The sequence below is a fragment of the Hyla sarda genome, chromosome 7 (assembly GCF_029499605.1).
Source record: "Hyla sarda isolate aHylSar1 chromosome 7, aHylSar1.hap1, whole genome shotgun sequence".
In the NCBI taxonomy this organism is placed as follows: domain Eukaryota; kingdom Metazoa; phylum Chordata; class Amphibia; order Anura; family Hylidae; genus Hyla; species Hyla sarda.
In genome coordinates, this window is record NC_079195.1 from 41,192,499 (window position 1) to 41,217,914 (window position 25,416).

The following is a 25,416-nucleotide window of genomic DNA, read 5'->3' on the forward strand; positions in this document are numbered from 1 at the left end:
GGAAACACTGACAAAGACAGGGATTTACAGCTCCCAGCAGATCTTTTCTACTTTTATATGTAAGGACTTGCTTTATCTATATTAGTTATCTACTTATTTTTTTTTAATCTTCACTTTTTCCTATTTTTGGATGACATTTTGGTGCCTTTAGAACCAATTACCAGGTTTCCATAGAGTTATGGTCTCAACGTACAATGGTTTCAACATACAATAGTCGTCCCAGAACCAATTAATACTGTAACTTGAGGGACCACTGTATACTCTCCTACAGTGCAACATGAGTAACACTCAGTGCCAATATACTGCTCCCTACATCAGTGCCAAGCCTTGATTAGGTCCACACTGTGGTTGAATGTTTTCTCCTACAAGCTGGCAGCCAGGAAACTAGGCTTTCTGATAACTAATAAGAGTCAGGGCCTCGTGCATCACGATGTACAGGGACCCATTGGCTAATGTCAACACAAGGGTCAAAGCAGGCACACAAAACAGAAAGCAGGAACAACACAAAAGGAACAACAACAAAAATTTAAAGGGGTAGTCCAGTGGTCAAAAACGTATCCCCTATCCTAAGGATAGGGGATAAGTTTGAGATCGCGGGGGGTCCGAGCGCTGGGGCCCCCTGCGATCTCTCTGTACGGGGGCCAGGCTCTCCGGCCAGATAGCGGGTGTCGACCCCCGCACGAAGCTGCGGCCGACACGCCCCCTCAATACATCTTAATGGCAGAGCCGGAGATTGCCGAAGGCAGCGCTTCGGCTCTGCCATAGAGCTGTATTGAGGGGGCGTGTCAGCCCCCGCTTCGTGCGGAGGTCGACACGCCCCCTTCCCGCGGGCTGTCGGGGCTCCATACAGGAGATCGCAGGGGGCCCCAGCGGTCGGACCCCCCGCGATCTGCAACTTATCCCCTATCCTTAGGATAGGGGATAAGTTGTTCACCACTGGGTCACCACTGGACTACTCCATTAAGGAAAGAACACTAAACAAGCAAAAAAAATAAGGAGGAAAAATAATATTTACCCTTTACAGATAGATAGATAGATAGATAGATAGATATGAGAAAATAGTTAGAGTAGACAGATAAGAATTGTGTTCAGGATGCTAAAGACACAATCTGATCTACTTTTTTTTCCTTATAATTACACAGCATAGACTGGTCTATCGAACTTTGAATACGTAACAGGGCTAATGCCAGCATCTTGCCTGTAATGTGACAATTACTATATGACAATACAAAACCAAACTGTTTCTGACTAATGCAGCTCCTTTAAATGACCTCCCGTGGAATCAATTTAGAGGCAGAAACAAGCTTGCCGAGGTGTTAGGTATAATTTTCTACTAATAAATGCTTAAAGAGCTTCTGATCAATGGAGAAATCTAAACAAGAATAATTGTCGCTGCCTCGGGGCTCACATCAAGTAGTCACCGTGAAGTGTGGTTTAACAAGAGCTCTCTAATCCTTTTCTCAGTTTGTTCATTTACAATGTTCCTGATGCCAAAATTCAGGCTTTATTGCTTAGTTAGAGGCAACGTGTACAAATCGGGCAGCCGCTTGCCCTTCCCTTCTCCCTAAACTTGTGAAGATCATAAAGAAAAGGGCTCTCTTGATACCTTTGATATCTGTCTTTCTATTTTATGTATGCAGCCTCATTCATAAATACCAAGTCTATTGATATAAATGCGGGACTAGAAAAGTCATAAACAGCTGCGTTGCTATAAAATGCTCCAGATGCTTAGTATTATTTATAGGGTATATTTATAGTAAGGTATGCATATGCCGTCAGCATTTATATTTTCTGGAAGGGTTAATCGCTTTATGCTTGTCGAAGAGCTAACAAACTCAAAGAATGTGATTAGCGAGGGCTGACACCGGGTAACGTGTGTGAACAGAGGTGCTGTAATTGCATTCTGTGTCCAAATTGCTTTTGCATGTGTGCTACAATGGTGCTCGCACAAAAGGGAGATATTTCCTGCGTGTAACATGGCCTGTATCCCAACATCAGTATAGTGCAAGCTGTGATACCGCACAGATGTTACACAGGATTCACTGCCAAACTATTGCGCTGTATGCGCGCATTAGCTCAATGAGGTTAAGAGGTGAAAATCAAACATTGAGTAATGTGAGAGAAAGGCTGAAATAAACACTGACATATTTGGGGTTCAAGTATAGTCCCCGATATTCAGAGGTGTTACTTCAAGCTGGTCCCCACCTAACATGTGCCCTTCTTAACCTTTGTGTTTTCTTACGCGACTGAGGGCTCTTTTATGCCCCCCATGTGACTGCTACTTTTGTGCCCCCTATAGCTACAGCCATTCCAACAATAAACTGTTTGAGTTTTACGTTCTATGATATCAGTTGGATTTTACCTATGAAAACTCTTTCACATTCAACCTCATTCCATGGGGGACATAAATACCGTAATACTGTCTATAATTAGACAATGCAAACTTCAGTCTTCAAATGCGCCAGATTTAGTAAAGATGATCAGGCTGATTAATAACCATGGCACATCCGTAGACTGTTTAGTCTAAGTTTACAATGTATTTTCTAAGTTGAGACCAACTATTAGTTGGCTTACCTTTGGTCAAAAAGTGACAGAATTCAGTGGCAGAAGCTCCGCCACCGAAATACGGCATTGTGTACTGTTCAGCGGGATCCCATTGACAGCAATGAGACTCTGCTGCACCATTATTTCCCAGCATAAAACTATGATCGGAAATTTTGTAGTGTGACCCTAGCCTAAATGTGGCTTACTTGCTCTGCTCCACAATACTGGGCCTCATTTACTAAGATTGTCGGGTTTTTACTAGTGAGAAAAGTTGTTTCAGACATGCAGGATTCCTCTCTATTTACTATTGGGAAAAGTCGGGAACATTTTCTGACCAGCTTTTTTTAGGTCGATTTTTCCAGCCATTTACCCACAGGATTTTCTGTGAATTCCATAGTAAATCGGTCGGGTTGTGAAACTACGCCCCTTTTTGGCTGACCACGCCCCCTTTAGTTACAGGCCACGTTCCTTTTTCGGGTTTGTCGGGTTTTTCAGGCGCAGACTGTCGCACACTGGCCCTCATTTACATAGAAAATCGGGTTGTAAGTCTATGTTGCTTTCTTACCCGACTGCTTTTTTCCCCTGGTATTTATTATTATGCCGCATAATATCGCACGTGGGTTTTGTTGGTTTTGGTTTCCAACTCCTCTGAGTTGTCGGGAAAAAATCCACAACAATTCAACAAATTCGGGTTGGAAACCTTTATAAATACGTGGGAAAGCTCAGAAATGTCGGGTTACGCCCCTTTTTCGGGCTTGGGAGAATCCACATCGGGTCCGTCGGGAAAAAATGTTGCATCGTGTCGCAGACTGGCGCAGACATGTCTCAGAAATGTCTCAGGCAAAATAACCAGACAAAAACTGGTCGGTTTCAGCTTAGTAAATGAGGCCCAGTGTTGCAGTTGAGGAGAAAATTCGGGCACAACAGCCTTATCTGTCTAAGGACAGTGATACAATAAAATAAAATACAGGGATAGAAAACTGGATAAGGAATATAGATTGTATTGTCGGTATTTTGTCATTTTGTTTATAGATGTGCACAGACAGTAGAAGGCCCTTGTGAAAAATCTATAAATGGGCTCTTTGTGCTTCAATATCTCAGTATCAAGCACCCGTCTTCACTACCACATTCATTTCTCAGGACCCTGTAGACACAGACTGTCTGGTGTAATAAACGCCATCTGTTGGCCACATCAACAGGCATGTATGGCATACCTCATGTGTACGGCTACAATTGTGTATGTACATTTTTCCTCCATCAGGCACCTTCCTGTTAGGGCACCTATGGACACATCTTGCTCTTTTTCTATTACAATCCACCAGTAATTTTGAGTTGTGAACTGATTTGATTTTTAGAGTTACCGTATATACTCGAGTATAAGCCGAGTTTTTCAGCACGATTTTTCGTGCTGAAAACACCCCCCTCGGCTTATACTCGAGTGAACTCCCCCACCCGCAGTGGTCTTCAACATGCGGACCTCCAGAGGTTTCAAAACTACAACTCCCAGCAAGCCAGGGCAGCCATCGGCTGTCCGGGCTTGCTGGGAGTTGTAGTTTTGAAACCTCCGGAGGTCCGCAGGTTGAAGACCACTGCGGCCTTCAACATCATCCAGCCCCCTCTCACCCCCTTTAGTTCTGAGTACTCACCTCCGCTCGGCGCTGGTCCGGTCCTGCAGGGCTGTCCGGTAAGGAGGTGGTCCGGTGAGGAGGTGGTCCGGGCTGCTATCTTCACCGGGGAGGCCTCTTCTAAGCGCTTCGGGCCCGGCCTCAGAATAGTCACGTTGCCTTGACAACGACGCAGATGCGTCGTTGTCTAGGCAACGGCTCTATTCCGGGCCGGAAGCGCGGAGAAGAGGCGCCCCCGGTGAAGATAGCAGCCCGGACCACCTCCTCACCGGACCACCTCCTCACCGGACAGCCCTGCAGGACCGGACCAGCGCCGAGCGGAGGTGAGTACTCAGAACTAAAGGGGGTGAGAGGGGGCTGGATGATGTTGAAGGCCGCAGTGGTCTTCAACCTGCGGACCTCCGGAGGTTTCAAAACTACAACTCCCAGCAAGCCCGGACAGCCGATGGCTGCCCGGGCTTGCTGGGAGTTGTAGTTTTGAAACCTCTGGAGGTCCGCATGTTGAAGGCCGCAGTGGTCTTCAACCTGCGGACCTCCGGAGGTTTCAAAACTACAACTCCCAGCAAGCCCGGACAGCCGATGGCTGCCCGGGCTTGCTGGGAGTTGTAGTTTTGAAACCTCTGGAGGTCCGCAGGTTGAAGACCACTGAGGGCGAATGATGAGAAGAGGATGATGAAGGGGGGGGGGGGGGTGTGGGGATGATGAAGGGGGGTGGGGATGATGAAGGGGGGGGGTGTGGGATGATTACAAGGGGATGATGAAGGGGGGATGTGTGGGATGATGACAAGGGGATGTGTGGGATGATGACAAGGGGATGATGAAGGGGGGATGTGTGGGATAAGGGGATGTGTGGGATGATGACAAGGGGATGATGAAGGGGGGATGTGTGGGATAAGGGGATGTGTGGGATGATGACAAGGGGATGATGAAGGGGGGATGTGTGGGATGATGACAAGGGGATGATGAAGGGGGGATGTGTGGGATGATAAGGGGATGTGTGGGATGATGACAAGGGGATGATGAAGGGGGGATGTGTGGGATGATGACAAGGGGATGATGAGGATGTTAATGACGGGTCTGGATGATGACAGGGGGGGATGAGGTATTTCCCACCCTAGGCTTATACTCGAGTCAATAACTTTTCCTGGGATTTTGGGTTGAAATTAGGGGTCTCGGCTTATACTCGGGTCGGCTTATACTCGAGTATATACGGTAAATCAAAATCCTAAAACTTTTGCCTCAAAGCAACATACATCTAAACCTACTATTTACTTCTGGGGACCCAATTCCCTTGCCATTACTAGGTTTTTAGCTATGAAATCCACTAGCTCAGTCACCTAGATATCTAAAGGACAGTAGGAAGCCACTTTTAAGAGGGCCTTTGTCTACTGGAGAAAAAAAAAATATGTCCTGCATGAATTACTATTAGGATTAAATAAACTCCCATAAGTGTATGGCCTAAATCTATTTTCCCATATGAGGCTTATGGACAGTCCAAAAGGCATCACTGAAAATATAGGTTATGTCCAGCCAATCCCTATCCCTAGAAGGCTGAGCAGATTTTTCAGCCATATTAGATCTAGTGGGGCTGATAAATGATTTTTCTGTCAATCACAGTGAGAAAGCCCACCCTTTTGTATTTATTGACTATAAAGTTTTATGTTTTTTTTTTACTCACAGGAATCCTGCTGCAAAAGTATCAGATAAATTGTTTGTTCCTCTAGACCATGGTGCACCGACTCCTCCAAGCCATACCTTCTTCCCTGGGGTGTGCGTATTTACCACCTGTATATAAAACACACAGTACAGTAGTAAAACAAACAGAATATAAAAGGAGAATTGTGACACTTATTCTAAAATCACAAAAGGAACAGGTTTTTAAAAGGGGGCTCTCCTATAAAGTACCAGGGTGGGGCTTAGACATCCCGAATTTGCCATATCGAATGTTGGTACGTATGGTTTATAAGATGAGAATACAAGGTTCAATCGCTAGTATTGCTGAATCCAACTATAGATAAGCTTTGCATGGAGTTTGTATGCTCTATCCAAACAAGGTAGCAGTGGTAGTACTTTAAAGAGTGTCCTGGATAGGTAATACATGTTAGATTGTTGGCAGTCCCCCAATCATCACTAAAATGGGGGGGGGGGGGGGAAGTGAGCATATTAACTCAACACTCCTACCCCCTCCTAAATCCATCAAATACTATGGGCAACACCTTCTCTGTTTTAGCAAGCAGTGATCTGTTGGAGTCTCGGTTCTTGGACCCCCATCAATCTATCAGTAATAAACAATACAGTGGACAGGTGCTCAATCTTTCTGACTGGAATACCCCATTAAAGTACCTAAAAGTTACTTCCAAACGTTATTCTTACTTTCTGTATTTTTCGGATCTGATCAGACAATGCGTCCAGCAGTCGGGTTTTCATGAAGTCCATCGCTTTACCGACACGACCATCGATGTTGTGACTGATAAAAGATAGACGTTAAATATTAATATCTTAAAATATAATACACATGTATCTGATGTAGTTCACGTGTACACATACACCAGATTCAACGCCTCTTCCATACACAGATGTAATAAATCAGTAAGAAAGCCGAGGCAAGCCAGAAGCCACAGGACACAGCGCTGGTGGGCAACCACAGATAAATATATGAGCACGAACATGAAATAAAGTGTGTGCAAAGTTATATGCTTAATAACAATACCAGTTACCGCTTACTACAGCTCAGATGTGTGTGGATTTTACAACTAGAATAATATTTTCACTGGACCTGAACTGAAATCTGCCATATTGAAGTATTGCTGCTGAGTATGTGTTTCCCAGAAGCATAAAATTAAAACTTTACTACTGTTTTCATTGAAGAGGCTTTAGGAAAAGCATCAAGGGGCCAAATGAATCATATAAAAGAAGCAGAAGAAGTTTATGGTTCTATACTAACCGGCAGCAATTTACTGACACGGTATTTCTTTCTAGGGAAATGATTAAAGGGGTATTCGTGTCTCACACATGTATAATATATTCATAGGATGTGTCACAATTGTCTTACACGTTTGAGACGCTCATCTATTGAGAGAAGGATAGTCCCTTGACAAATCAAGAGGATTTATCATATCATTGGTGGAAGGGCATGCTTGCATATGGATCTTTCTATTTATGTCTATGGTAGTTACAGAAAGAACATAGACTTGTTTGTTTCTTTTCATATCTTTTATAGGCTTCAATGTAGAGAACAAGACTCAACTGTTGAATTCTCTACTAATTTTAATTGAAAAAAGTATTACCAATTTAGAATTGAGCCATGGGACCCCCCCTTTCTCCAAATAGTTCAGGTTCCCAGAGGTGTATCCCCTACCTAGCTGACATATATCATGTAGATATGCCACAAATGTGGGGATGGAAATACCCCATTAGATGGAAACCTTACAATATATTACCATTTTTTCAGACAGTTTTTATTTGAAATGGTGCCATGCTTGCATCAAATTCACAGAATCGATACAGGGATATCTATCTATCTATCTATATATATATATCTATGCATTTGGTATAATATTGATAATAAAAATAATAATAATATTAATCATAACCTCTATTCCTATAGCACCAACAGATTCAAAAGCACTTTACAATTCAAAGGCAAGCGAAATCAGAAATTACCTAGTAACAAACTTATCAACAATTCAAAAAAAAGATGAGGGGGTCCAGCTCCCAAGAGCTTACACTCTATATGGAAATGGGGGACACACATTAGAAGTGACGGCCCTGTGCGCAACATCTTCCAATCTATGAGGAAATAGGAGGACCACAAGAAGAGTACTACCAAGAACCGACAATCTTTTTTTTTTTTTTTTTTTAAACTGTTTATTTATAAACTTTTTCAAATTTTATCCATACAAAGTGAAAAGCAAGAGATATTCAAGTATAAAATACAGGGGTAAAATTAATACAACAAAAACAAAAGGGATATGACATACATAACAATGTTGCATCACTGTCGATTAAATTCAAAGACATGAAGATGCATATATCAGTAGTAGGCACTTGCAAAATCGGTATTTGTATAACATTAGTCTACTGTGTGGTGAGTATACTTAAAGCATAACAGAAAAATAGAAAAAAATTAAAAAAAAAAACAATATAGGGAAAATCTAAGCCACATAATAAGAACAAAAACAAGAAAGAGACAAAAGAAAAAGAATAAGGAGTAAGAGCAGTAAAGATATTAGAAGCCCGCACGGCTGTGCATGAGAGCTTCCCCAAGGGGAAGAAAAAGAGGTCTAGAAGTTAAGCTTTATCAGTGAGGTCCCATGGTCTCCATATTTTATCAAAAAGATGTAAGGTATTATCAATAATGGCTGACATGTGCTCCATTCTACGTATATCCCTAATCTTGTCCAGGAGACTCGACATAGGGGGAGCTCTAGGGGAATTCCACCATTGAGCTATTACACATTTTGATGCTGTCAATATGGATAACAACAATTTAAGTCGAGCTTTATTTAGGTTTACAATCTATCATGAAGAGGATACAAGAGGAGTGGAGGTCCTGCTCACATCTTACAATCTATGAAAAATAGGAGGGCCACAAGAAGTAACAGTGCATGTTTTGTACAATGGTCTTGTCATCTTTTTTTTTATAGAATAGGGTTACTGCATGAGCTTGTTGCCAGCCAATACCTGTGTATGTCAAGCTATTAAGTATTAGGGTGTAAACAATGTGCGGGATTGTGTTAAATTAAGGAATTATATTTTGAGGACTAATGTTAAAAAAAAGAAAGGTTTTCGTTAATAGAACGTGACAGGCCTTCCTAAATAGATAGTATTTTTAGGGTACACTTAAAGGGGTACTCTGCCCCTAGAAATCTTATCTCCTATCCAAAGGATAGGGGATAAGATGTCAGATCGCCGGAGCCTGGGCCTATATAAGCTGCCAGTCTACTTCCAATCCTTGCCTGCTATAGAACTCTGTGTACTCCTAGCTAGTATTTATATTGTATCTGTTATATCTGGCATTTTGACCCTTTGGCTCCGCTCTCTGACTTTTCTCCTGGCTTTGCGAATTGGCTTATCTGTAACCTCTTGGTATTGACTCGTATTGACTGTGGACATCGACTTATTGTGTGCATGTGTAGTTATTTTTCTGTTAGTTTGAGTGATTCCATTCTGTGTCCCGACCTCCGTCTGCATTATAATTTATTATTTTGACTGGATTGCCCTCACCTATTGTAAGTAGGGACCGTCACCGTGGTCAAGGACCCGCTACCTAGGGCAGGTATGTAAGTAGGCAGGGATAAGGGGGGTGGGCGAGAATAGTGTGCACTCCTTCCCTGCCCAGAGGTGACATTATAGCAGGCCCACATACCTGCATTTGCCTTGTTCCTTCATAATGGAAGCTATGTCTGCTTTGGTGGAGCAAATGCATGGCTTAACTCAGCTGGTCCATGATTTAGCTTAAAGACTTCAGCAATAAGAGTCTTCTCAGTCTCAGTCAGTATTAGTCCAGATCTTGACTCAGAGGTTGCAAGATTAGGAGCAGTTAGTTCAGAGCTTTATAGTCAGAATTCAGGAGCTGGAGTCTGCCCGAACTCAGGTGTCATCTGGAGCCACAAGTTAGCCTCCCTGACCAATTTTCTGGTAACTGCAAAATGTTCAAAACCTTTTGTGAGAGCTGAAAATTGTACTTCAGGTTAAGGCCTTACACATCTGGTACTGAGGCCCAGAGAGTGGGTATTACAATGTCTCTTTAGCAAGGGGGTCCCAAGGATTGGGTATTTTCCCTTGGTCCCGATGCTCCGGAGCTGTCCTCAGTGGACACCTTATTTGTGAGATTGGGTCTCTTTTACACTCAACCGGACCGTGCTGTGTACACTGAATCAATTAAAGCAAGGTGGCAGAGCAGTAAAGTGCACTGTGGGGGTTTTTGTGTTATGTGGCCTCCAACTAGAATACTCTAGCCTTGATTTGTCAGTTCAGACTAGGGTTATCTGACACCGTAAAGGACATGCTTGTTACTTATCCCTCTCCTGACACCCTTTAGCTGACTTCAGCTGTGTATTTGGATAGACATTTGCAAGAACGCAAACAGGAGTGTTCTTCATCCTCTGTCTCTCCTGTCCTGCTTGATTCCTCTCCTGTCTCTAAATCTGTGCCAGAGGATGGACCTATGCAGATAGGGTTCATTCATACCCTGGAAGAATGCAGGAGGTTTCGTCAACTCTATGGCCTGTGTTTTCATTGTGGAGAGGACACTCATTTCATCAGTTCCTGTATCAAGCGTCCATGTCCAAGTGGTAATCGGGTATGTCATGTCCCTCAGAGAACTACGCCTGGCAAAGTTCTTCTGGGAGGCATTGTTTCATCTTCAGTGATAGGTTATCCAATATGGGCTATGTAGAGAATAAACAGCAGGGTACCTGAGACTGATTCCTGAGGAAGCTGTAAGAGAGGTAGGAAGAAAACCAAAAAAAAAGAAATGTGTCCCTATTGCCAACACGATGGAACATTTTGAGTTGGAGTTGGTGATCTACAGTGTTCAACACTACTGGGGGATTCAATAGAATCAATGAAAATAAGTTGAGAGTTAAAAGCGGTTTGCCATTAAAAACATTCATCACTTATCCCAATCATGTCAAGAACAGAAGTTCCTCATTATGAATGGAGTAGTAGTGTGCTTGCTTTTTATACACTCCATTGACTGATATGGGACTGACAAACATTGCTATTTTCCTGTTCAATTGTTTTCCATTTGTTTTGTTGTTTATTCTATTCTCCAGGCTTATGGCTTATTTCAGGCTTATTGCTCAGTTCAGTATTATTTTCTGACACATTGACATCTTTCCTAAGTGTATGTGTATGTTTTCTTTTTATAGCCTTACGATTTTGTTCATACTTGAAGCAAACTTTACAGTTCACTGAGAACAACCAACATCTGTTGCCGGACTCCATGTTGAATTTCCATGTTAAAGGCATTTTATAATTATTTCCATTTAGAAAGACAAGATAAATGCAGTCTTCAGAGAATCCCCAACTTGTATAATGTTAGGTACACAAGTTATACTGATCCAACTAAATTTGATAAAACTAGGGGGGAAAAAGTATAACAAACAAATATAGTGTACTGACAGACTAGTATATAAGAACCTAGAATATCATTTAATGCTGAACACTACTAGTATATTGGGAGATATTTCTAAGAACTCGGAGGGTTAACCCTCCCTGAGGTTTGGCTTGGCCTGGTAGCTTTGCTACACCCTAGCCAATTTTGGCTGTAGCAGCTAACCAGGCTGAGCCTGCCCAGTGGGTTGAGCATTTAAGTCCAGCTCACTCTGTTTTTTAGTTGCCAGTGAAAAAAAATTGTTTTGAGTAACCAGCATTGTTCTCTGAATTCTGAATTTTGAGCTTGGCTCTGCTTTTGACCTATCTTCTGCTTTTGTGAATTGGTCGCTATCTCCAGTTGCTGATTCAGCTAGTTTGACTCTGATTTGACTGTGCGTTTGTTTAGATTTACTTTTGTTAGTTTTGTGTGGCTCCAGCTGTTCACCGACTCCAACTGTGTTGTATTTTATTGTTTTGACTCTGTTTGTCCCTGCATATATATAGGAAGGGACTGTCCTCATGGTTGTGGACCTGTTGTTTAGGATGGGTAAGCAAGTAGGCAGTGACTGAAGGTGTGTGCAAGATTAGGGCTTCACTCTATCCCTTCCCAATGTGACAATATTTACATAAAATATGACAGTATTTATTTCAAAACAGTATAAAATATATAACACTCACATTCATATACAATATAGTCCTAATCCACGGGCCCTTGTGGTTGGCTATGGCATACAAATTAATATAGTATATAATATTGCACTACCAATCACATATGCACAAACTAGAGATAGCAACAAAATACAATGTTATATCCTGTAAATTAATCCTTTAAATAAATGGATCTTGTGTGCAGAAAATATGTCCAATGGTATAACCTGTAAAAATATCTTGTGTGCACAAAAGTTATGTGGATCCAATTCAAGCCTGTAAAACAGTATAGCCTGTAACATTGTAACGTCTGGCTCTGGCCAAACATGAAGAGTTAAATGACTCTAGTTGGGCTGGAGCTGCTTGGAGCTCACCTGTGTCGTCTGGGTGTGGTTCTCAGCTCTGCTTCAGATCAGGAAGATGTATCCCTGATCACCTGCCTATATAAGCTAGGAGCAGTGATCAGTTCATTGTCTGTGAAAGGTTATTCCTTAGCTGATAACTCCTGCTTACTGGATACCTGCTTGTATATTGATATTTGGCTTTTCCCTTGACTCTTCTCTTGCTCTGCATTCCTGTTCTCTGCTATTTCCTAGTACCAACCTCGGCTAGACTGACATTGATTTGACCGTGTGTGTGTCTTAGTGTATCTCAGTTTGTGTGCCTCCAGCTGTTTCCCAACTTCTACTGTTTTTGTATTTTATTATTTTGACAATGCTTTCCTAGCACTTAGCAGGGAGGTTTGTCATCATGGTTGTTGATCTGTCACTTAGGATATAAGGCTTCAGAAGGAACCCGGCTCCGCGGCGCTGAACGACCACCGTGGAGCCGGGTTCCTTCTGAAGCCTTATATCCTCTTGCCTTATATTCACCGGAGGGCAGCAGACGACCTAATATCTTCCTACGCCTGCATCATTGTTGTGTATGAAGTTGCACAACCACCCAGGGTGAGCAATTAATTTATATATCTATCTCACCATTGGATCCTAAACGTTACCACTCTATGGAGCGCCTGTTTTCCTTATTCCTAGATCTGTCACATAGGGCAGATAGGCAAAAGGTAGGGAAAGGGGCTGAGGGCGAGTTTGGGATTCACTGTTCCCCCCCCATACGTGACAACCCTAAAGTCATATATATATATATATATATATATATATATCTAGGAAGGATGCCGCAGCACACGGAAGGTTCAAAAGTGTAAACAGTGGTCTATTCCATGATAATACAAGTTAGCAACGTTTCTGCTGCCAATGCAGCCTTTGTCAAGCAACAAAATGGTGACCATACAAAGTATTTATATGCAAATGAACAAACAAATCAATCTTGTTTGTTCATTTGCATATAAATACTTTGTATGGTCACCATTTTGTTGCTTAACAAAGGCTGCATTGGCAGCAGAAACGTTGCTAACTTGTATTATCATGGAATAAACCACTGTTTACACTTTTGAACCTTCCGTGTGCTGCGGCATCCTTCCTAGATGTCTGAATTGCCTTGACCGGGGCTCCACTCGCTGCTTGCACCGCTATCACATCATTGTGGGACGTGCTGCTCTACCTTTTCCTGTGCTATATATATATATATATATATATATATATATATATATATATATATATACCAACTGTATAGGAAGAGGAGCACCGTGATAAGGATTCGAGATCCAGCTGGGTGCTCAGCTCCAGGAACAGACCAATTCCCAAATAATAGCAAGTGAAGGTAGAAGCGGCACTCCAATCTTGATTGACTCAAACTGTGTTTTTATTCACACGTCTGTGTAAAACAGCTGTTTTACACAGATGTGTGAATAAAAATACAGTTTGATTCAATCAAGATTGGAGTGCCGCTTCTACCTTCAGTTGCTATCTATATATATATATATATATGTATATATATATATATATATATATATATATATATATATATATTGTCTCCATTGGTATACACCAGCTGGTCACTAAAAATGAAAATAATATGCTGTATGGAATGTAGTGTAACAGACTCCTTAAAGGGGTGCTCCGGTGCTTAGACATCTTATCCCCTATCCCCCTTATCCCCCGTGTGATGTCACGCTCCACCCCTCAATGCAAGCCTACGGGAGGGGGCGTGATAGCTGTCACACCCCCTCCCATAGGCTTGCATTGAGGGGCAGAGCGTGACATCACACGGGGGCGGGGGCGTGACATCACACGCCGCCCGCCCTGTAGTCGCTCCAGGGACTGATTACAAATGGGGTGCCGCGTGCATGATCCCGGGGGTCCCCAGCGGCGGGACTCCCGCGATCAGGCATCTTATCCCCTATCCTTTGGATAGGGCATAAGATGTCTAAGCACCGGAGTACCCCTTTAATCTCCACCTATATTAGTAAAAGTTTGGTACAATGTACCGCTCACCACTCGATGATCTGTATCATCTAGTAGATGCAGCTGCCAATGGCAGGTGCAGCTGTTTGTACTAGTGAACACAATCGCGACTAGCAGGGTCTGACGTGTAGATTGTATTTTAGTCCATTCCTGAGTCATTAGTCCGCATTTTGATTCATGCCTGAAAAAAATCATGTGATCTAAGGATAGTATAAAAGAGGTGATGTTCACCATTATTAACATAGCTACTGAGGAATGGGATTGCGATATTGTCCTTTGAACCCCAAAATGCGTTTAGCTCAAACCACACTACCTACTTGTCATAATTCAGACTGTGCACAAAACAAAAAGGCTGGGTTCTCATCATGATTTGAGCCTCCAATGCAGAGATACGATTTCTAATGCTGAAATCGGCTGAAATTGTATATCTGTGCATGGGCAGGCACTAGACAGGTACTGATTAACTTCTATGGGGCAGCAGACGCGATCGTAGTCAGCTAGTGATCCATGTTTTTCAGTCCATGTAAAAAATCGGATGCGCTCAGAAAATGACCTGATCGTAGGCACTAGCTGACTGGGTCTACTGCCCCATAGAAGTTAACAGTTCCACATCTGTCCAGTGCCTGTCCGTGCACAGATACAATTTCAGCCAAATTGAGCTTTAGAAATCGAATCTCTGCATTGGAGGCTCAAATCATGATGTGAGCCTAGCCTTATAATAACCGTATACGATTGGTATGCAGTTTTTCACCCGGGCACAAAACCGTGGTAAACGCCGGTTTTGTGTATGGGGGAAAAAAATTTACGAAAACCGTACAGGTTCTAAAACAGACACAAACATATAGCCATTTGGGCATACGGTTTTCAATGCATTGTCAATGAACACGGTTTAACATACGGATTTCTAACAGAAACTGGATACGGGAACCGTCGTCAAAAATGTGATGTGAATGCAGCCTAAGTGCTCTTTAATGATTTGGAGCATACAGCACTCCAGTTTCCAGAGACACGCTCTGATTAAAATATCTAGTCCCAATGGAAGTCTGTAAAGGTTAGCCTGATTCCGTCCCCAGCCAGGTTGAATTTGTAAAAAGTATCCGAATACCACCTGATCGATACCACCTGATGTACACGTCAGAAGCTAGTAATCACCATTGCGCTCCCTAGTACAGAAAGCTGCACCTGCCATCAGCAGCTGCGTCCACTAGCTGGAGCTTTCCAAACTTTATTCCGGGACCGTGGTGGGGAGCGGTACATTGTACCATACATTTACCCTAAAGGTGGAGATTAAGGAGTCTGTTAAGCTACATTCCATACAGCATATTATTTCAATTTTTAGGGACCGGCTACTAGTGTATACCAACAGAGAGAAGATATACTATATATATATATATATATATATATATATATATATATATATATATATATATATATGACTTTATGTTACAGGCTGTATTGTTTTATAGGCTTAAATTGGATCCGCACAATTTTTGGGCACACAAAATCCTTTTGCAGGTTATACCATTATGGACATATTTTTTGCACACAAGAGCAATTTATTTACAGGATATAACATTGGACTGATATGAGTTCTGTATTTTGTGGCTATACATTTGAGATTTCTAGTTTGTGCATATATGACTAATTGGTAGTGCAATATTATATGCTATATTAAATTGTATGCAATCGCTAACCACAATTAGTGTTGAGCGGCATAGGCCATATTCGAATTCACGAATATTCGCGAATATATGGACGAATATTCGTCATATATTCACGAATATTCGCATATTCCTTATATCCTCGTTTTATTTTCGTATATGCGCAAATTAGCGTATGCGAAAATTAACATATGTGAAAATTAGCATATGCAAAATTAGCATACGCGAAAATTCGCATATGCGTAAATTCACGTATGCTAATTTTTGCATATGCGAATTTTCGTACGACAGTCTCACACAGTAGTATTACAGCCTTCTTACACCACACAAGCTTGAAGCAGAGAGGGGTGATCACTGTGATGTGTACTGTGAAGAAAAAAAAATAAACGAATATTCGTAATTACGAATATATAGCGCTATATTCGCGAAATTCGCGAATTCGCGAATATGCGATATTCGCGAATAATATTCGAATTGCGAATATTCGCGAGCAACACTAACCACAATGACCCTGTGGATTAGGACTATATTGTATAAGAATGTGAGTTTTATATATTTTACATTGTTATGTAATGTTATGAAATAAATAATGTCCTACTTTATCTCAATATACTAGTAGTGTGTAGTACTAAATGATATTCTAGATTCTTATATACTAGTCTATTGGTACACTATATTTGCTTTCTACTTCAGATTTAGTTGGATCAGTATAAATTGTGTACCTAGCCTTTAGTGTTGCTCGCGAATATTCGCAATTCGAATATTATTCGCGAATATCGCATATTCGCGAATTCGCGAATTTTCGCGAATATAGCGCTATATATTCGTAATTACGAATATTTTTTTTTTTTTTTTTTTTTCTTCACAGTACACATCACAGTGATCATCCCTCTCTGCTTCCAGCTTGTGTGGTGTAAAGAAGACTGTAATACTACTGTGTGAGACTGGCGTGCGAAAATTCGTATATGCGAAAAGTAGCATATCAAACTTTCGCATATGCGAATTTATGCACGTGTTAATTTTGCATATGCCAATATTCACTTATGTTAATTTTCGCATTCGCGAATTTTCGCATACACGAATATTCGCATATGCGAAAATAAAACTAGGACATAACGAATATGCGATTATTCGCGAATATATGACGAATATTCGTCCATATATTCGCGAATATTCGCGAATTCGAATATGGCCTATGCCGCTCAACACTACTAGCCTTATGCCGGTTGAGGATTCTCTGAGGACTGACATATTTTTCTTGTCTTTCTAAGGGTACATTCCCACACGGCGTATTTGCTGCGTATTTTATTTTCTCTGTTGAAGTCAATGGGTAGGAAAATACGCAGCAAATACGCAGCAAAATACGCCACGTGGGAATGCACCCTAAACAAAAATTTACTTCTTTAGGTATAGGTGGTGCTTCAGTTAACTTCAAGAAAATGATTATGAGCTGCACTATTATTATTTTTTTTAAATAATTATTTATATTGATACAACTCATAGCTCTCTTGTTGAATCTATGTTTAATAATATCCATGTTTAATATTAAGGTCTAACTATCACAGACTCCATAAAGTATATGTGAAACATACGCCAAGCTTAAACAACTATCACTGTACTGTGTTATATAGACTTGATTTTTATTTGATATACTGCAAAATCTTTCACTCAAAAGAAAGAAAGGTCAAAAATATAAATTAAAGCAATATTGAGTGCAAGGCAACAGGTTAGTGCCTAAAGGAGCCTACAAATCACAGAAAGATATAGGGGGAGATTGTGCAGAGGAAGAGTGGTGCAGTTGCCCATAGCAACCAATCAGATCGCTTCTTTCATTTTCCACAGGCCTCTAGAGAGGCCTGTGGAAAATGAAAGAAGCAATCTGATTGGTTGCTATGGGCAACTGCACCACTCTTCCTCTGCACAGGTTTTGATAAATCTCCCCCATAGTTGGCTACTGGATATACATTCAGGCACCCCTTACCCCAAATATTACAGTCATAGCTTAATACCCAAGTCCACCAGGTCTGTAAGACGCCTCCTCATTTAAACAGGGATTTGTTTTACAAATTGTGGTGATTCCATAATATTGCTAGAGGTTGTATCCTTCTGGCTTTTGTTTCTTCTATTACTTTTGTAGGGAGTCAAATGATATCAGTTCTAAAATATATACGAAAAAACAAAAAACCTCCTCAGTGCAGACCTCTTTTATGTATGACATATGACAGTCTGCAAGCGCCAGCAGTTCTTAGACATATATTTCAGTAACGTTGGCCAGTAAGCTTTCAACATGCAGTGCTCTGCACCGTATTTCCAACAAAAGTAACCTATGACTTCATTGTATGTGCAGGGTGTCTACATAGTACAATACATCGCAATGCAAAGATGGCCTTCACAAATGTAGAGCGGAAAAGAACAATCCCTGAAGTAAAATTACCCTTTCTTCTTGCCAGTTTTTTAGGCTCATTATTTCCCAGCTATTAAAACACTCTGCTATTTTTTTTTTTTTTTTTTTAAGAAGGACCGTGTCTGATTAGACCAAACTAATTGACTTAAAGAGAAATTCAAGACCTAATTTGAAGCCCCTGTGAGTTTTTTCAGGAATAAAGTTAAGATCTGTTTATAATTCTTCATTGTGGGGTGTCTGGATTATATAGACCCGGCAACCTGCCCTGAGGAATAAATCTACAATCATAGTGTTTCTATACATTCTACAGTCTTTACTTGCTGATATCTGAAAAAAGATTCAAAGTGTTTTTTATTTTTTATTTTATTTTTGTAATTCTTGGGTCTGATTCCCAAAATGCGTTTTTGCTCTTAAAGGAAATAAGTAGTAACCTTTACCATGCTTTACATCTACAGCTACACTGAGGTATAACATGAGTGTAAGGGTTAAAGATTTGTATATGCCTTGTGCCAGGGCCTAGTCACTCGATGACCCCAGCTAGTTTCCATGCAGTCCTTAGTCCAGCCTCCTCTCCCCAGAGCGGTAGACCCAAACCTGTCTCTGGCTTTTACCAAAGTAACATATTTCAGCTCTGCTTCCGCTAGACATACATACACTTGGGCAAAAGTGTTACTCCTAGGTTTAGTCCTGTCCTGTAACCTGCGTTAAATAAGCCTGCCTCAAGCAAGTCAGTGTCCTGTTCCAGTTGTAAGTTTCTTCATGTAAGACAGATGCGGGCTGTGTATACAGTGATCATGGAATTGAAACAAGTTTGAAGGATTTTGTTCAAAAGTTCATATCCAGTCAACGCTGTGAAAGCAAAGTGCTCATGTTTCCAGCTCCAAGTAGGAGTATTGTATAAGCAGAGGAGAATATAGCTGATCAAGGGCCCCTCTGCATATACTAATCTCCTAAATTACCTATGGCTGGAGTTAGTGCTGTGTGGCTGAACAAAATCAGAAGGTTTCTTGCATATGCACAGGGCAATGTGCCATATAAATGCGTAAAAAAAAAATATTTGCACCACAGTAAGCCAACCTATATAAGCCTTTTAATAGAGTACAAGCGGATTGGACTTTATCCTGTGTCTTTCAACTAATCTACATTAGTAACTTTGCTAGTATCTGAGAAAAGCATGCTAGGGTCATTCCACTCAGTATAACTGCTGTAAAAGAAATTTTGATAAAATGACTGGACTGTGTTAAAATTATTCATTCATCAGCTCTAAAGACTGTAAAATTCCATTCTGTTCTGACAAGACTATACTGTATTTGTTTGCACATAAGTGTTCAGTAAAGTTTTCAAGTTGTTTCCATGTTATCCAAGCGTCCAAAATTATCCTTCCTGAACTTCACACTATGGGGATAACTTACTTGACAAAAGAATTGCTAGACTCATAGGGAACCTTCAGGTTAGCTGCACTACCCAGCTGTAATGTCTGTCTTGGGTTATGTTCAGACTGCCATTTTATTTTAGTCGTCTGAACAGTTTTATGTTCCCCGGCCAGGGAATAGTTAAAGCTTTTACCCTTTCATCCAATAACTCTTTGTGTTGGATTCTGAAATTGTGACATCAAGGATTATAAAATTATTTACTATGGTGTACTGGATCACCAGAAACATCTTTCCATTCCAGAAGTAGTGATATGTGTCTAGATAAGGCCAGCTCAGTCTAGTTTCATGGCTGGTGGTTGACATTTTAGCAGGCTTACCATATACCTGCATTTGCCTTGTTCCTGCATTATGCAAGCAATGTCTGCTTTGGTGGAGCAAAGGCAGGACTTGACTGGTCCATGATTTAGCTGAAAGACTTCAGCAATATAAGTGATCTCAGTCAACATTAGTCCAGGCCTTGACTCAGAGACTGCAAGATCAGGAGCAGTTAGTTCGGAGCTTGCTAGCCAGAATTCAGGAGCTGGAGTCTGCCCAAACTCAGGTGTCATCTCTTCCTGCTCCAGCCCCTATGGAGCCACAAGTTAGTCTCCCTGAGAGATTTTCAGGTAACTGCAAAATGTTCAAAACCTTTTGTGAGAGCTGCAAATTGTACTTCAGGTTAAGGCCTTACACATCTTGTACTGAGGCCCAAAGAGTAGGTATCATTATGTCTCTTTTGCAAGGGGGTCCCCAGGAATGGGTATTTTCCCTTGGTCATTTTACCCCTTCCCTATTAAAAGTTTGAATCACCCCCCTTTTCCCGTTAAAAAAAAAACTGTGTAAATAAAAATAAAAATAAACATATGTGATATTACCGCGTGCAAAAATGTCCAAACTATAAAACTATATTGTTAATTAAATTGCATGGTCAATGGCGTGCGCGCAAAAAAATTCCAAAGTCCAAAATAGTGTATTTTTGGACACTTTTTTTATATCATGAAAAAATTTATAAAAAGCGATCAAAAAGTCAGATCAATACAAAAATGGTACCAATAAAAAACTTCAGAACACGGCGCAAAAAATGAGTCCTCATACCAGGCCGTACGTGGAAAAAAAAAAAGGTATAGGGGTTAGAAGATGAGAATTTTTAACATATAAATTTTCCTGCATGTAGTTATAATTTTTTTCCGAAGTACGACAATATCCAACCTATATAAGTAGGGTATCATTTTAACCGTATGGACCTACAGAATAAAGATAAGGTGTCATTTTTACCAAAAAATGCACTGCGTAGAAACGGAAGACCACAAAATTTACAAAATGAAATTTTTTCTTAAATTTGGTCGCACAATGATTTTTTTTTCCGTTTCGCTGTGGATTTTGTGGTAAAATGACTAATGTCACTGCAAAGTAGAATTGGGGGCGCAAAGAATAAGCCATCATATGGATTATTAGGTGCGAAATTGAAAGCGTTATGATTTTTAGAAGGTGATAAGGAAAAAATGAAAATGCAAAAACGGAGTTAAGGAGAGTGTCATAAAGATGTGTGGAGCCATTTATGCTCCAGTGGTAATCCTGGAAAAAGAGGATATGCAAATCAATATATGATATGCTCTCATGCCACTTTTTCCAGGAAATTCAAATTCCAGTGTCCGCAGAAAGAATGGACATGTCTATTCTTTCTGTAGACATCACATGAAATCCATTGCCGTCTATTAGACGGCGCATTCCTGAGTGGTCCTAGATTTCCATGTAGACATTCTGACATGTGAACATATCCTTAGAGTAAAAATACACAATAAGGTTGTGTTGAAGTTGCATTGTGGTTTGTAATTGCATCACATCAGTTTTCAATAGTAAGTAATGGAAGAAATTCATTGAAGTATTGGAACTGCAACACAACCAGATCGTGTGTGTTTTCACCTTTAGGGTATGTTTACACGTACATAATCGGCTGCAGGTTATCCACATCTGAAATTCCGCTTCTGAATTTTCCACTGCAGAATTCTGCAAGCAGAATTTTTCTAGCAGAAAATTCGCAAGCGGAATTTTTTGCTACTCACTGAAGTCAATGGCCCTGATTTACTATTGTAAACCTGCCATGTTTTGTTAAGTTGTGCGCCATATTGTGGCACATTGCACCAGAAATTCTGTCTGCACTGGAATTTGCACAAGAATTCTGTCTCATTGCGCCGGAATTCTGTCTGCGCCAGAATTCTGCCTGCACCAGATATGAAAAACCCGACCAACTCACCATTTTACTGAGAAAACCCAAAAAGGGGAGTGTCTTTTGGGAAAAGGAGGTGTGGTCACAGAAAAGGGGCGTGTTCCCGACATTTTCACACAAACCCAACATATTTACTAAGCTTTCCACAGAAAATGTGCTGGTTTTGAGCTGACGAAAACCAGACAGATCAGAGCATATGTTAAAAAAGCAAAATGTAGGGAAAAGTGCAAATTGCAGGGAAAGCTTAGTAAATACCGTGGGAAAAAAATTTAGGGAATTAAAACCCACAAAGAAACCTACACAACACTCTCAGTAAATCAGGGCCAATGTGAATATAATTTTTTTTGTTTTGCCGTACATGTTATAGTAGAATGAAAGTTGTCATTACAAAGTATAATAAGTACTTATCACTATAACTTATCACTATAGCTTTATGCAGATGTACAGCTTTACCATAATATTCTATTTTTTTAATTACTGTTTAAATAACACATTAGGGGATATTCATTAACAAACCACTCTATGCTTTATCCCAATTTCTTTGGGATGAAAAATGGAAGAAGGTTAGGAAGTTGAGGCAAATGCTCCAAGCTGGAGTGCAATTCAAGGTCCAGGTGCAAGTGTTTCTGGGGACTCAGGGGGATGCGAAGTGTTCTAGCCGTATGGTCCAGCTGAGTGAGGAACAGCTGCTATACAATGCAACATTAACAGCACAGCATTGTTTTACCCAGTTTACTCTTCCAACTTGTATGTCAGGATGATAGTATGTCATTATACCAGGCTAGCTGGAAATGAAAGAAATTATAAAGGGGTTATCCAGGTTTAGAAAAATGCTGCCAGGTTGTGTCTGGTATTGCAGCTTGGCTTGGTAGTGTTGCCAATTTGACAAAAAAGAAGCAGTGTTTTTCTAATCCTGGTGAACCCCTTTAAAGGAAAACTGTCATCCTGTTCCCTCACACTAAACCCAATACAGCAGATTGTAGTGCGCGTGACCAGGAGTCCAATGCAGAGTCTCTGACTAATATACGTACCTTCAGTCCGGTGCCCGGTCTCTCTGAAGGTCCGCTTCTATCTTTGCTGAATTGCGCGCTGGAGGTGGGTGAATTTGAATATTTATGGTCGCTGGTCACGTGAACGCTCAGTAGGCACAAGTGCTCACATGACCAGCGACCATGAATATTCAAATTCACCCGGGCTCCCCTCCAGCGCACAATTCAGTGAAGATAGAGGTTGATCTTCAGAGGGACCGGGTGCCAGACTGAAGGTATGTATATAAGTCAGAGAGCCCGCATCCAGGGGCGTAGCTATAGAGGTAGTAGAGGGGGCCTAAGGGGGCCCCTAAACACATCTGCCCCATAAGAGACCAGTATTATAATTGGAATATGGGGCTCTGTTGCAGATTTTGCATCGGGGCCCAGAAGCTAGAAGCTACGTCTCTGCCCGTATCGGTCTCCTGTTCACCCACACTATAACCTTGTGTATTGGGTTTAGTGTGTGTGAACAGGATGACCGTTTACCTTTATGGTCTATTCACACGTACAGTATTCTGTGCAGATTTAATGCGCAGATAGAATGCTCAGGATTTTCTGCTGCAGATTTCAATGTAAATTGAACACAGCTTGAAATCCTGCACATCAAATCTGTGCAGAATACTGTACGTGTAAATAGACCCCTAATGAGTGAATGAAGAAAGACATTAAACACAACTTTGTATCTATGTATCATACTGGTATATTAAATAGGTTACCCTGTCACCTGAATATGCAGGGGAAAGCCAAGGCCAATCAGGCATTTCCTTTCCAGCAGCTGCAACAAGCAGGGCCGGTTTTAGGCTTAGTGTGGCCCTGGGCAAAATCAAAAGTTGTAATAGTGCACTAACCAGATCTGCACATTTTTGGTCACTTCAAATACGATAAAAAAAATCTAAAAAGCAATTGAAAAGTCCCATGAAAACAAAAATGGTACCGATAAAAACTACAAATCACAGTGCAAAAAATGAGCCCTCATGCATACCCATATACAGAATAGTACAATTTTATATTTTTGTATAGCTCCCCCACATTAGGTTGGCAGCATAGTTTCCCCACATTAGGTTGGCAGTATAGTTCCCCCACATTAGGTTGTAGTTCCCCCACATTAGGTTGGCAGTATAGTTCCCCCACATTAGGTTGTAGTTCCCCCACATTAGGTTGGCAGTATAGTTCCCCCACATTAGGTAGGCAGTATAGTTCCCCCACATTAGGTTGTTGTTCCCCCACATTAGGTTGGCAGTATAGGTCCCCGCCCCCACATTAGGTTGGCAGTATAGGTCCCCCCACATTAGGTTGGCAGTATAGGTCCCCCCACATTAGGTTGGCAGTATAGTTCCCCCCCACATTAGGTTGTCAGTATAGTTCCCCCCACATTATGTTGTCAGTATAGTTCCCCCACATTAGGCTGTAGTTACCCCACATTAGGTTGTCGTTCCCCCACATTAGGCTGGCAGTATAGTTCAGGTTGTAGTTCCCTGTCATTAGGTTGACAGTATAGTTCCCCCACATTAGGTTGTATTTCCCTGTCAGGTTGGCAGTATAGTTCCCCCACATTAGGTTGTAGTTCCCCCACATTAGGTTGGCAGCACAGTTCCCCCACATTAGGCTGGCAGTATAAGTCCCCCCACATTAGGTTGTAGTTCCCCCACATTCGGTTGGCAGTGTAGTTCCCCCACATTAGGTTGGCAGTATAGGTCCCCCCACATTAGGTTGTCAGTATTGTTCCCCCCACATTAGGTTGTCAGTATAGTTCCCCCCACATTAGGCTGTCGTTCCCCCACATTAGGCTGGCAGTATAGTTCAGGTTGTAGTTCCCTGTCATTAGGTTGGCAGTATAGTTCCCCCACATTAGGTTGTAGTTCCCCCACATTAGGTTGTAGTTCCCCCACATTAGGTTGGCAGCACAGTTCCCCTACATTAGGCTGGCAGTATAAGTCCCCCCACATTAGGTTGTAGTTCCCCCACATTAGGTTGGCAGCACAGTTCCCCTACATTAGGTTGGCAGTATAGGTCCACCCACATTAGGTTGGCAGTATAGTTCCCCCACATTAGGTGCAGTATAGTTCCCCACATTAGGTGCAGTATAGTTTCCCCACATTAGGTGCAGTATAGTTCCCCCACATTAGGTGCAGTATAGTACCCCCACATTAGGTTGTAGTTCCCCCACATTCGGTGCAGTATAGTTTCCCAAATTAGGTGCTGTATAGTTCCCCCACATTAGGTGCAGTATAGTTCCCCACATTAGATGCAGAATATTTCCCCACATTAAGTGCAGTACAGTTCCCCACATTAAGTGCAGTAAAGTTCCCCCACATTAGGTGCAGTATAGTTCCCCCACATCAGGTGCAGTATAGTTCCCCCACATTAGGTGCAGTATAGTTCCCCCACATTAGGTGCAGCATA

General features: G+C 41.4%; 1 protein-coding gene across 1 annotated transcript in view; it reads right to left on the bottom strand.

The window, feature by feature from the left end:
* The window catches only part of HPSE2 (heparanase 2 (inactive)), a gene marked incomplete at its 5' end in the record, with an annotated part of 527,684 nt that overhangs the window by 89,451 nt on the left and 412,817 nt on the right, over window positions 1-25,416 (bottom strand). The window contains 2 exons of the mRNA XM_056531885.1: window positions 5,848-5,954; window positions 6,543-6,636. Coding sequence (XP_056387860.1) covers window positions 5,848-5,954; window positions 6,543-6,636 — 201 coding nt within the window. The remainder of the gene's footprint in view (window positions 1-5,847; window positions 5,955-6,542; window positions 6,637-25,416) is intronic.